The following is a 13,343-nucleotide window of genomic DNA, read 5'->3' on the forward strand; positions in this document are numbered from 1 at the left end:
TATATATATATATATATAAATATATATATATATATATATATATATATATATATATATACACATATATACATATATATACATATATATACATATATACATATATATATGTATATGTATACATATGTCACAATCAGCCTTGCTTCCTCCAGCATTGCTGCTTGCCACACCCCTAATCAGTTCACCTGCCTCTGCCACCTGTTCACAATCCCCATCAGTTCAGCCTGCGCATATATGCAGCCTCCACCATTCACTCACTGCCAGATTGTCATTGCTCTCATGCCTGACCTTCCAGCACTCCGACCACAATTGCCTGCCCGTTACCGACCTGATCTGTCCCCGACTTCCGCTTCCTGCCTTGCCCTTGGAGCCTGCTCCCCAGTGGTTACTGGGTTTCCGTCCTGGAGGACCCCCAACCGTGAGTTGTGGATCTTCACTCACCTTGTTGTGCTAGGTGTCCACTCTGTCGGCCCAGAGGAAAGTTACTCTGCCCTGCTCTGCTCTACTCATTGGGAACCAGAGTTCAACTCCAGCACCGGCTTGGGCAAAAGGCAGGGTACACCCTGGACAGCTCGCCAGTCCATCGCAGGGCCACACAGAGACAAACAACCACTCACGCTCACACTCACTCCTAGGGGCAATTAGAGTAACCAATTAACCCATCATGCATGTCTTTGGATGGTGGGAGGAAGCCGGAGTACCCAGAGAGAACCCACGCACACACAGGGAGAACATGCAAACTCCACACAGAAAGGCCACTGCCCAAACCTTGCCCCAGCCAAGGATCAAACCAGTGACCTTCTTGCTGTGAAGCCATAGTGCTAACCACTGTGCAACCGTCTTCAAACATGTTGTTTGAACATGACCACACAAAAAACACATGGGTTTCACATGTGCAAAACTACATGTTAACATGTGAAATGCATGGTTTTCCAGTCCGGCCAGTTTTGTAATGGACCAGATTTATAAAACTATAAAAATATATCATGTGAACACAGGTAACCAAACACAGAAACCATAAGTACAATAGAATAAAATCTTTATATGAACATTTTACTAGTAAGTAAATATAAACATAATCAAAGATGCTTTTGATCAAGGTTTCACTCCAGTTTATTGATCAGGTCACTTCAGTTAAGCTGCATCAGATTAATAGTAGAGTATTTGTTTAGTATCAGGTTACACCATTTCACTATTTATTAATGACAAACAAGTTATTGATCGAGTTATTAACAAAATGATAAAACTAAGAAACTGTTTCTCAGTTAAAGGTATCAACAATTAAAGGAGCTACACTTGATTCTGCACTGAGCAAGCAGGACTGTTTTGTTTGAACTGTAAGCACAACCCCAATTGTTTTTCCTAGTGAGAAACAGTCCTCTTCCTCATGCTCTTCTACCGCTTGACATGCATGTGGTAACATGCACATCTCATACTCGCGCACAATTCTCCATAAGAAACTGTTTTGGTTGTAGTAAATGGCTGCGTCTCAGGTAATTGACTTTTTTTCCCTCTTAAATCCCCACTGGAAATGACAGCATAACAAGCTATTACTTTCATAAACTGTGTTAGTTTACCATAACAGCTTAACAACAAAAGATTTGTATACAGATTTGCAATTATGGTGCGTTATGATGTTATGATGTTATCAGTTAAACGTTACAAAATGACATACCAACCTAACAAAGTGTCTGTTTGGCCGCTGCAACTGAAAGTGATGCTGTGATGTAAAACGGTTTGTGTTAGCATTTGCGCTACATGCTAATGTCATGTTACAGTGTAAATATCGTTATGTATTATATATGGTATGGAGATACAGGGGTTAAGATGGTCAAACTACCAGAATTAGAGCCAGTAGTTAAGGGCATGGTGCGGGTACTGAGATTTATTCCTTCTCAGGTCACGTTTGTGCATCAATTCTCTCTTCTCTTATTTTTAATCCTATTGGAATGTTTTCCTGTGTATGCAGTGACAACCAGTAGAGTGTCCCAGCTTTCTCCTTGGTGGCCATGCTATTCTGTTTATCAGAACCGTTGTACGCAAGCTAGAAGAGACAGCGTTGTTGCTATTTTAACATTAACGCATCTGTTAAGTGTAAAAAAAAAATAACGCATTTAATCATGGAACCTTTGTATCAGAGCACAATTTCCGGGTTTTACCTCTTATCACATTATATAGTAGAAATAAACAGCATTTTCCTTAACTAGAATAAAATAAAATCAGGCATAGTTCCTTTAATAATGAACTAATTTCTAGTTAATATTCAAATAAATTGCACTTTGTTATTGTTTCACATTGATTTCAAAAACAGGATCATCTGTTTTCTAAATAAACTTAACTAAAGGAAATGTGATTAGTTTGATTTTAACTAGTCTCAAACTAGTCATGAAATCTTAAGTTACACGTCGCTCAAGGTTTCACTGATGCCATCGTAACCGTGGAAACCACATTTTCTGCCAGCAACCCTGCAGCCGAAGGTCAGAGCTTCCTGCAAAGTTCCACCTGCAGACAGAACAGATATCTGTCACACACCCAGATGTTTACATGTTGAATTTAAATCTGATCTGGACAAACAGAATCAATACAGACAGAAGAAAAGTATCAAATAATCCAAAACTTTTCTTTCTGGTCACTGTCACTTTAAAAACACTGGACATCAATGTCAACACTGCCTTTTTAAACTCCACCCACAGACCAGCTTTGTATCAGAGGGAAAAGATATTGGACAGAAAAATGTCTCACCTTTGGACAGTGTGTAGATGACGCTGGCGTTGAATGTGTCTCCAGCTCCGAGAGTATCAACCAAAACTTCTGGGGGAAAAGCATCTGAATGAACGAGCAAACCATCAGGACCCAAAGCATCAGCTCCTTTTTCTGCCCAGGCACAGACCAGGACAGCCCTGAAAACGATGAAGAGATGGATGGGTTAGAAAGATGGGTCAGGGCAACAGGTCAAACAGACCAGTTAAGGACAGACAGGTAATATAGATGGGGTCAGAGACAATCCAGTCCGACAGACGGGTCAGAGACAGACAGATCAGTCAGACAGGTTAATCAGAGACTGACCAGTCAGTGAAAGACAGGTAAAACAGACGGGTCAGTGACAGAAACATCATGACATTAAATATGCTGCCTTCATGTCTCAACCCACCCCTTTCTGACTCGATGGTACAGTCCTTTTAGTGCTGCTTCAGCCGAATGGAACCCAAAGTGGCGTGCAACATCTTTACTGACAAACACCTGAAGGAACATGGACATTTGACAGACAGATTATTTCCAGACCTGTGGACTGAAATCTCACTGTGGACTGTAGAGTTCAGTGACCCAAGAACAAAGACCTCCATCTCCAGAATCTCTGACTAGATTAACAGTCCCATCAATGTCTAGTATCAGTATTAGACCTCTACAGGGAAAGTTTGGCAGAGTTTGTCATCAGAAAGAGCTTCAACTCCCATCTCTAGCAGAGCTATACCACTGTCCAGGATAAGCTGGGGGACATTGAGTCTGAGTGTGCTAATAATCACTAGTGGTTAATGAAGGGATCAGTCTTTTGCATGTATCAAAATATTATCATCTTCATCCTGAACACAATGAAAAGCCTGTTGTTGTTTTTGAAATAAACTACCCGACTCATTCATAGCAGAGTTGATTTACTAAAACATCATCAGGTTGACTGAAAACTTGGCTCAACTGAAGAAGTTTGCAGAGACTGTGGGTTTAAAACATTTTACACTAAAGTAAAAGAATGGATAATAATACTGACATGGGCACAGTTTTAACTATACTTAACTACACTGCAGCCACTGAACTGACACATTTTTTTGTGAGTTTCTTTGGTTCATGTGACGGGAGAGGGAGCTTGACATTATTGTTGTTGAGGAAAAGGGAATCATTGCACTAATACATTCTTAATTTGACAAAAATGGACTAATGTGCACAAATATGGATCAATAGAGAATAAAATGGATTTACAAAGACAAATACTTAACTTGGACTAAAAAATAAATAATATCGATCAATATGGACTTGCAATGACTTGCATGAACAAACATAGACCAATATGGACAAATATAGATGATGGATGGATGGATAAACAACATGAAATAAACTTTTATTGTTATGCAGATGATACTCAGATATACTTATCCTTTAAACCAAACGCATCACCCCGAGAGGCTACAAAATTGTATCGTTGACATGAAGACTTGGATGTCTAGAAATTTTCTCCTCTTAAACTCAGATAAGACTGAAGTAATTCTCTTTGGATCTGAAAAACTCAGGGCTAATTTTTCCAGTTTTGTAATGAACCTGGATGGCATTACTTTAGCTTCCAGTGCTACAGTGAGAAACCTTGGAGTTATATTTGACCCTGACCTGTCCTTTGGTCCACATATTAAGCAGGTTACTAAAACAGCCTTCTTTCATTTACGTAATATAGCCAAAATTAGGGACATTCTGTCTCAGAGTGATGCAGAAAAACTGGTTCACGCTTTTGTTACTTCGAGACTAGATTACTGTAACTCTCTATTACTGGGCTGTCCTAAATATGCCCTGAAAAGCCTTCAGCTGATCCAGAATTCTGCAGCCAGAGTCCTGACCAGAACCAGCATGAGAGATCATATTTCTCCAGTTTTAGCCTCTCTTCATTGGCTGCCTGTTGAATCTAGAATAGAATTTAAAATCCTTCTCCTTACATATAAAGCCCTCCACAACCAGGCACCACTATATATCAAAGACCTCATTGTTCCTTATATACCAACCAGAGTACTTCGTTCCCAGACTGCAGGCTTACTTGTGGTTCCTAGAGTCTCAAAGAGCCGAGCAGGAGGCAGAGCCTTTGGTTATCAGGCCCCTCTCTTATGGAATAAGCTCCCAGTTAGTGTTAGGGAAGCAGACACCCTCCCCACCTTTAAGACTAGGCCGAAGACTTATCTTTTTGATAAGTCCTATAGCTAGGGATGGTTAGCATCCCTTAGTTATGCTGCTATAGGTTTACTTGGACTCATAATGACTCTCATGGCTTAACATGGACCTAACATTTAATCACACGGACGAATAAGGACTAATGGACTAAAATTGACCATTTTAGACTAAAATGGATCAACATGGAAACAAATGAATTCACATGGACCAACATGGACAAACAACAAAACAAGGAAACAAACACACCCCTAAAGCGTTCGTACCACATCTCCATAAGGAAACAGTTGATACAAGGGTTCTCTGGTTTTTTCTATCTCCACGGAGATGGTGATCCTCTGCTGCTGTGGCAACATGCTGTTATATTTCTCCACCAGTTGGATCATCTTTACCTGTTCTTCAGCGTTTCGTCCCTGCAGAGTTAAGGAGGCAAACAGAACCCAGACATGTTTAAAGGTTTTGATTCAGTTCCTTAAGTTTATTTCATTTCAGTAAATTCTGCTTATTTCCACAATTCTTACAAAAAGTATTATTTCAGAAAAGGTTCAGTCTGGGTTCATTTAAATATTTTGGCCAGGTTCAGTCAAGTTTCTTTGGAGAAGTTATTTTAACTGGGATTACCTCCCAGTGTATCCACTTGAACTGACGGAGGTCAACTTTGGAAAAATCCTCCAGTGTGACATCAGGAAGGTTCCTGACAGGGGAAATGAAGTCATATTTTATGTCTTTCATGACTAAAGCCAGATAATCTGGAAAAATTTCCTGCCATAATTGGCTCCTCAAAGACCCATTTTTAAACTCTGAGGTACAAAAAGATCCATAATTCCAGCATGTTCAGGATCAGAAAAATTTTCTCAACAAAATCTGTGGAATGACTCTTTAACATGTCCTTTTTTTATTACATCTGTGCTTCCAGGTTGACCAGCTTAGTTTGAGTCTTATGTACAACGACTTTCTACACAAACCTTTCCGGTTTTTACTTCTGTGTCAGGACATTTAAGGGATTTAAATGCTGGATAAATGTTTGTTTCCATGCCCAGGAATTTCACATTCAACTGATCCGTACAAGTAGTAAACCATCAATCATTATGATATGCATCTGTTATAAATTTGATTAAACAGACCAACCTTTTGATTCTGATTAATTACCAAAAATTCCTTATTGTAAAAAAATTATTCATAGAAACAAAGATTCTCTTTCTACGAGACACAATAGCTGCGTTTCCATTACTTTTTTTTTTTTTCCAAAATAAAAGCGATATTTGTAAGTTTCGACAAACAATTGCGATTTGCAGGTGTTTCCATTGAGCACTGTTAGCGCATAAACCCTAAGTCTCATAAAATCTTGTTATTCTCGCGAGATTTTACAAAAAATTGCCTTTGCCACTTAGCGTTATTTTGGTGTTTTCTACTTGCTGTGGAGAATTTGCATTGGCTTTTCAAAGCTTTTTTCCCCTCATTTTCTATTCTAAAACTGAAATTTGATATTATTTGTTTCAGACCGCGCCATCTGTACCAGAAATACACTGGTCATGCCCACTCCTGTCAAGTTTCCATTACACTTGTGCTATATGTTTCTATATCGAAACATCTGGAAAAACCACTTCATGAGTGTAAAAACTTTTCAACGATACTTGAGGCTTTTTTTGAAATGTAATTATTTCCATTACCAGGTTTTTTTTGTTGTTGTTGTTGTTGTTGCTATATTAAGTTTTTGCTCAATTCTGGGTGTAATGCAAGCGTTTCCATTTTGTGTTTTCATTTGGTGCGTACCAAATGAGGCACAAAATTTACTCTTTGTAAAAACAAAAACTGAAATAAAGTTTCCCTTCCTATTTGGGATCTGGTCTTACCTGAGGAGTTTGATCCAGGCACAAGTTGGTCAGAAGAAACATAAATAGCAATAAATTAAGACTGGTTTACTATATAATTATTTTTCTCATTTTGGAAGACTTTCCCCGATCAAAGATCATTTGATTACTGAAAAAATTATTTGATATTAAACTATTAACATATCAAAATAAATCAGAAAATTGGTGAAAATTAATTCACCTCAAACCACTGCAGATGCTGAAAATGACTCTTCTGAATCTATACAAGCAGACTGACCTGAGATGAGTCCAGGACCCTCTGCTGTTTAATGCTAAGCTAATTCAAGCTATCCTGACTCCATCAAACACCAGCTGAGATATGAATTTTGTGGAAAATGTTGAAATTTACAACGATTAATGTGAAAAGGCATTGACACAAGGATCAACAGATTCCCAGAACCAGACTGAAAAACAAAGTAAATCCAAAACACAAGAAGGCAAAGAAAATTTTAAAAAATGCTGACAGAACAAATTAGCTGCTGGCCAAATTTGATTTCAAGAATGACATTGATCAAATTCCCTATAACTAATGAAGGAATTCTAACATCAACTTGATGGGAAAAAGTTGGGAAAATTTATATACATCAATAGTTTTTTTCAAATTTTTACATTGTCTAGTTTTCAATACTTGAGTGATTGTACGCCGTTACTGATCAGCTGGTAGCAACATCATGATCAAGTGGATTAATTCCGATATAGAGGCAACATTCTGCAGTGGATGTGAACAGCCGTCATTAAACCAGATTCAGGATCAGGATCGGTTTTTCATGCTGAAACAACATTCACTGAATACGTCACTTTTTTATGCACCTGCATAATGAGGTGGAGTGGGCGGGGCAGAGTGGAATGCACTTTTTAGTTACCATGGTGACTGAACACTACTCACTTTAATCAGTGATATTTGTGAAGTGAAATCATCCAGATTTTATCTGAAAGTAATAGTTTGTTTTAATTTATTTGTACCAAATGATACCACTCAATAGGGCTGTGACATTACGCTTTTGTCCCAATTGGATTCGTTTGATTTTTTTGGGTGCCGATTCGATTTAAATTGCGATTCTCACAATTCTTCAATATTGCTGATTTTTGTGGATTAAAAACAAAATAAATTAATAAAACTTTATTTTTACTCATCATTTTTCTATATTTCAATGAGGAAAAAAACAACACAATAGCCAGACCATCATTCTGCTGCTATAATCCCTAAGAAGACGAGTAAAAAGATCAATAAAAACAATAAAAATGACAAAAATTTGATAATGGATTAATTTTATTTATTTGGAAAAAAAAATCAATTTTTTGACAAAAAAAAAATCCTGATTTTCGATTTTTCGATTCGATTTTCCCACCCCTACCAATTAACTCATTAGCTTCCCAGCTACAGCAAAAAGCCACATGCTGTCAGCATTTTGGTTCAACTTTCAGGACTGCAGAATGTTGTAGATGTGGAGGGCTGATTTTGCTGGGTGTTGGGTGCGCTCCGAGTGCGCGCTCAGACACCATATTTTGGGGACATTTTGATGAGCGTACCTAACCAAAGCGGCTTTCCGTATACAGAAATTTGCAAAAGACATCAAAGGCAATCAATTAGTTGACACCAAAATGTACCCAGCTTTCAACAGAAATTTGCAAAAGACCTCCTTGGCAATCAATGAGTTGACATCAAAATTTATTTATCGCAATTTAAACTAAATGTATTTATACCAAATGATAGCAGATTCACTGAAACCAGTTTACACCAAATTTCAGTGAAGAAACAAGAAGTCTTCACTGTATGCGTCCTCCGTGTTTTGGAATTTAGGGATTAATGCTTCACTATATGATTCTACTTATCTCTGACAAAGTAACATATTGATCAAGTCTCCATGGTAGCACCGTCTGATTGATGAGTGGGTATTTAGTGAACACTGTTTTGCGTTTGCTGTCGTCTTACGTATCGTAGAGAACAACGGTTCGAGATCCGCTGGATGGACAAACCACACAGCATGCACATGGAGTTTGACCCTTGACCTGCCAAACCACTGCTGAGACATCAATGGCACGCCGCGAGAAGTCGGCCATGATGAAACTGACAGAGACAGACAAGAAATATCACTGTAGTCCCCAAACTAAAAGTACTGAAAGAAAACTGAGCTCTGGTTGACCAAACATGACGTGGCGGAGCCTATCTTTGGTGGTGATAATGATGTCGAAGATGGTGATGATGCTGAAATAGAGGTTGTTACTGAGACAAACAAATACACCTGTCCACACCTGTTCATGTGCAGGATGGTGCGACTGCCTGTACTGACGTTGCTGATGACCACAGAGGCTGGAGACGTGCACTGAGCATGCTCAGCAACCAGAGACACATCCACGCGGAACTTCTGAAAATCTTCCAAAATAAAACTACAGACAAGAAACTGTTTTGATTGTTTCTGCATTTCAAAATAAAGCAACAGCATGTAGTTTCTCCTCGAACCTAAGAAAAGAAGAAACAAGGATACAACCAGAGACAAGGACATAACCAAAGGAGACAGACAGAAAACTGAAACAGAAAACCAGAGAAGAACAAGCCAAGATATGGATAAATGTATCTCTACCTTCTATCCCTGCAGGGCAGAAGGTATGGGGTGGCTGTAGCTCTGGAGGAAGGGCAGTCATCAGTCAATTGGAAATATAGAATGATCAATTCTTGTCTTCACCTCACTATGCACCAAAGTTTCCTTGGGCAACACTGACGCCACACACTGACTAGTGATGTGTCCATCTTGGGTATGAATTAGTGTGACAGGTAAAAGAGAACTTACTATAATAACAATAGAAGAGCTGTTTATAATTGGGAGGAATTGTATGTGGTATGTTGAGTAAAAGTACTTAGAGTACTCAACATATGACTGAAAAAGCACAACACAAGCACAGTAGGGCTGGGTGATTAGTTGGATTTTTAATCTCAATTACGATCTGGGTTTTCAACAATCATAAAAAAAAAAATGCAAGTGCAATTTTTTTTTCTCTTTGCAATTTACTCTCCTGCTGTTGCCAATCGAGCATCACTATCATTGCAGCGCTGTGCTGTAAACTCCTCCCACAGCCACTTTGGTTTTATTCAGCCACTGTTGCCAACTTGGCGACTTTCTCACTAAATCTGGTGACTTTCCAAACCCGCTTGGCAACTTTTTTTTTTGTTGTTAAAAGTGACTAGCAACAAATCTAGCAACTTTTACTGGAGTTATTAGAGACTTTTCTGGTGTTTTGGCAACTGACTTGAGGCCACATATTATTCTGCAGTTACTATAAAATAACGAGCAGTGGGAGCCTCTCCCGTCCTAAAGCACTCCCAGGCGGCCAGTCTCAGTCGGCTCCGGCTGCAGGTCAATGTAGTATAATTGCAGTAGGTTGTGGAAGTTCACCACAACATAGTTTTTATTTATCTATTCAGTTTACATTAATATTTGCACTTTGTGAAGTCAAAGCTTCATGTTATACGTTTGCTTTCTAAAATTTGTGGAATCCTACAGACAATGTTTAAAAGCCACTGTTTAATGTTAAATAAATTTGTGTTGTTAAAGATAATGGATAATTGTGTTAAATAATCAAGATCTTAATTTCAGTCAAAATAATTGTGATTATAATTTCTGCCAAAATTGAGAAGCCCTAAAATGCAGTTAATTTATCATTTACAACTAGAAGAGATATAAACAGAAGAGACAACCAGAGAAGAAAAGGATACAACCAGAAAAAATAAGGAGATGACTCAAAGAGACGATCAGATAAGAAAGGAGTACAACAATAAGAAACAGGGAGACAACCAGGGGAGGCAGGGATACAAGCATAGGAGACAACCAGAGAAGGACAGAGTACAACAGGAGGGCAGAGTGGCAGCATAGTGGTTAGTGTAGTGGACTTGGGTCTGCAGGAACCATGTTCAAGTGCTGTTCCAGGCCCGACTGCTTTCAGTTAAATCTAGGAACGGATAAAATGCAGAGTAATGCTGACATGCTTTCATCACAGAGCTCTGTTCATTTACTCTTCACGTTGAATTTCTCAAGCAAATTTTGTGTAATTTTTAAGTTTTACTTAAAATTCTATATGTGAAGTGGACGTGTTGCTCCTGCTGCTGCGCTGGCCAAAAATGGAAATGTTATTTAGAATAAGAAGTGAGTGAGAGTCTGGAACGTGTTATAGTTTGAATCGAGAATAAAGTACAGGATTATACATGAACATCAGAAGACATTATGCTCAAACTTTTCTCACATTGTGAGGAGGAAGTCACATGATCATAACCGTTAGCTCAAGTGTCAACAGGCTCCACTGGTAACAATGAAAATGACATTTAGTTGTTGCCATGGATACATGCAGTAATGTCTAACTCTGGCTTAGTTCTAACTGAACAGTATATATAGTAGAATGAGTACACATATAACATTTATATAGGACCAGTCGTTAGTGTGGAAACACCTTGATACTTTAAGTCATCACGCCGTTTTAACTTCATCTGTCAACAATATGTTTCTTTCAATCCAAGTTTTAAACTACGACTCCTCATGAGAAAAAGATTTACCATGATAGACAAATGTAGGATAACCTTACTTATAATATTGATTAGTACTCACTCAGCCACGTGACCAGCAGCCACTGAGCCCATGAAGGAGCAAGAAGCGCCGAGCAGCGACAACACGGTGCAGGAGTTTGAAGCATTTCCTCCTCGCTGCCATCGCTGGGACAAACATCTGCAGAGAGAGACAAGGTTTTACTCCACGGATCCATATATTTTATAAAAACCTTAAGTTTTCCGTATATATTTTTTAAAATATGTGCAATTCATGATTTTTCCATGTCTTGTTGTATTTTTATATTTAAATATAAAGCAGGAGATAACTTGTAACATTCACATGTTTCTTACTTAATAGATCCGGATTCAGTTTGTATCATGTGATGAGTAACTCCAGGTGGTTGGGATTACTACACACATGTGGAAAGGGACACGTATGTCCATGTAAAAAAAACTTGTGGCTCTTGAAAAATAACTTTAATTATAATTGTGAAATACTGTATTCTTCAGTTCCAGACATAGTTGTTAAATATTTAGTAATATAAAAGATCCAATGTAATTTCTAAGTTGTAATGTACATTTAACTGAATATTTTAAATGTGATTTATGAAAACACATAAAAATGCTAAATATATAAAATAAGTCAATAAAAAAAAATCTTTTTAAAAAAAACTAAAAATAGAACAAACATATTTTATTTAAGAAGTTTAACAACAACAGGAAGAAATGAAAAACTTAAAAACTCCATTAACTTGATAGACATTCATTCATTCATTCATTTTCTAAACCGCCTAATCCAATTCAAGGTCGCGGGGAAGCTGGAGCCTATCCCAGCTGGCTTTGGGCGACAGGCAGGGTACACCCTGGACAGCTCGCCAGTCCATCGCAGGGCACTTGATAGACATAGCCACCCAGAGCCATTTAAGACTCATTTCAGCAGTCTGGCTCCACCTGCTGTTGGCATTGGCAATAAATGAAAACCTTCAACTTTTTCATTTTCGTGCAGATTTTGATTTGTTTCAAAGTCCTTCGTTCTGCAGTCTGAAGCAGCTACTTCTGATGCATTTAATAGTTATTATTAATTATAAATTGTGTCCTAATCAGTTCTGTGTCTGAAGAATGAACAATGGCCTCAGCCCAAACATAAATCCCACTTTCACATGTCAGATAGATGTTAAAACCTTCTGTTAACAAAAACAACCAAACAAGTTTTGCTATTAAGGACTTAAAAATTTTATTGAAAGATTGCACTTTTTAAAATTATTATTAATATTATAATCATTGTTATTATTTTTATTACTGTTACCTTTCTAACATAATAGTTTCTAATCTTTATGACTTTACTGTCATATAACAAAAAAAGAAAAAGGGACAAATACAGGTAGCTGGTAGATACAGAGGAATCCAGTCTTTCATTTAATTTTCATTCATTTAATTTAATGGTTCTGTTTTGCTCAGTGTACAGCTGTAAACTTTTCTCATAAAAGTACAGTCATGAAGAAATTATGTACCATCAAATCCTGCAGTAGGCACAAACAAAATCTCCCCAGTTCCTCGTGTTTGTACCGCTGAACTCATTTGCTGTCAGTGTTAGCATTAGCCTGTGAGCTAACCTGCTGTCAGTGTAATATTAGCCTGTGAGCTAACCTGCTGTCAGTGTAACATTAGCCTGTGAGCTAACCTGCTGTCAGTGTAATATTAGCATGTGAGCTAACTTGCTAAAGGGTTAGCATTAGCCTGTGAGCTAACCTGCTGTCAGTGTAACATTAGCCTGTCAGCTATCCTGCTGTCAGTGTAACATTAGCCTGTCAGCTATCCTGCTGTCAGTGTAACATTAGCCTGTGAGCTAACCTGCTGTCAGTGTAATATTAGCCTGTGAGCTAACCTGCTGTCAGTGTCCTCCTCAGGGTATTTGTCCACTACGCTGATGATGTCGAGACAAACCAGACCAACACACAGAATTTTCTTCTGATCCTCCATGATGGTGCAGACACAAATTCAAAAACATGCTGGACTTTGAC

The 13,343-nt window shown here is 38.2% G+C and overlaps 1 protein-coding gene across 2 annotated transcripts; it reads right to left on the reverse strand.

Annotated features, from left to right (window-relative positions):
- Positions 1–1,292: 1,292 nt before the first annotated feature.
- Positions 1,293–13,343, reverse strand: khk (ketohexokinase). 2 transcript variants are annotated; one of them, XM_079242638.1, is made up of 8 exons: positions 13,208–13,343; positions 11,384–11,500; positions 9,042–9,176; positions 5,539–5,611; positions 5,184–5,330; positions 3,149–3,237; positions 2,740–2,897; positions 1,293–2,499 (listed from the first exon to the last, which is right to left on the reverse strand). In XM_079242638.1, exons 1-8 carry the CDS (start codon positions 13,300–13,302, stop codon positions 2,396–2,398), a joined length of 918 nt encoding a protein of 305 aa, XP_079098764.1. In that variant the 5' UTR covers positions 13,303–13,343; the 3' UTR covers positions 1,293–2,395. The 2 variants fall into 2 exon arrangements, with proteins under 2 accessions (XP_079098764.1, XP_079098765.1); XM_079242639.1 differs by lacking the exon at positions 9,042–9,176.

This window comes from Telmatherina bonti (assembly GCF_933228915.1).
Source record: "Telmatherina bonti genome assembly, chromosome: 6".
Taxonomy (NCBI): domain Eukaryota; kingdom Metazoa; phylum Chordata; class Actinopteri; order Atheriniformes; family Telmatherinidae; genus Telmatherina; species Telmatherina bonti.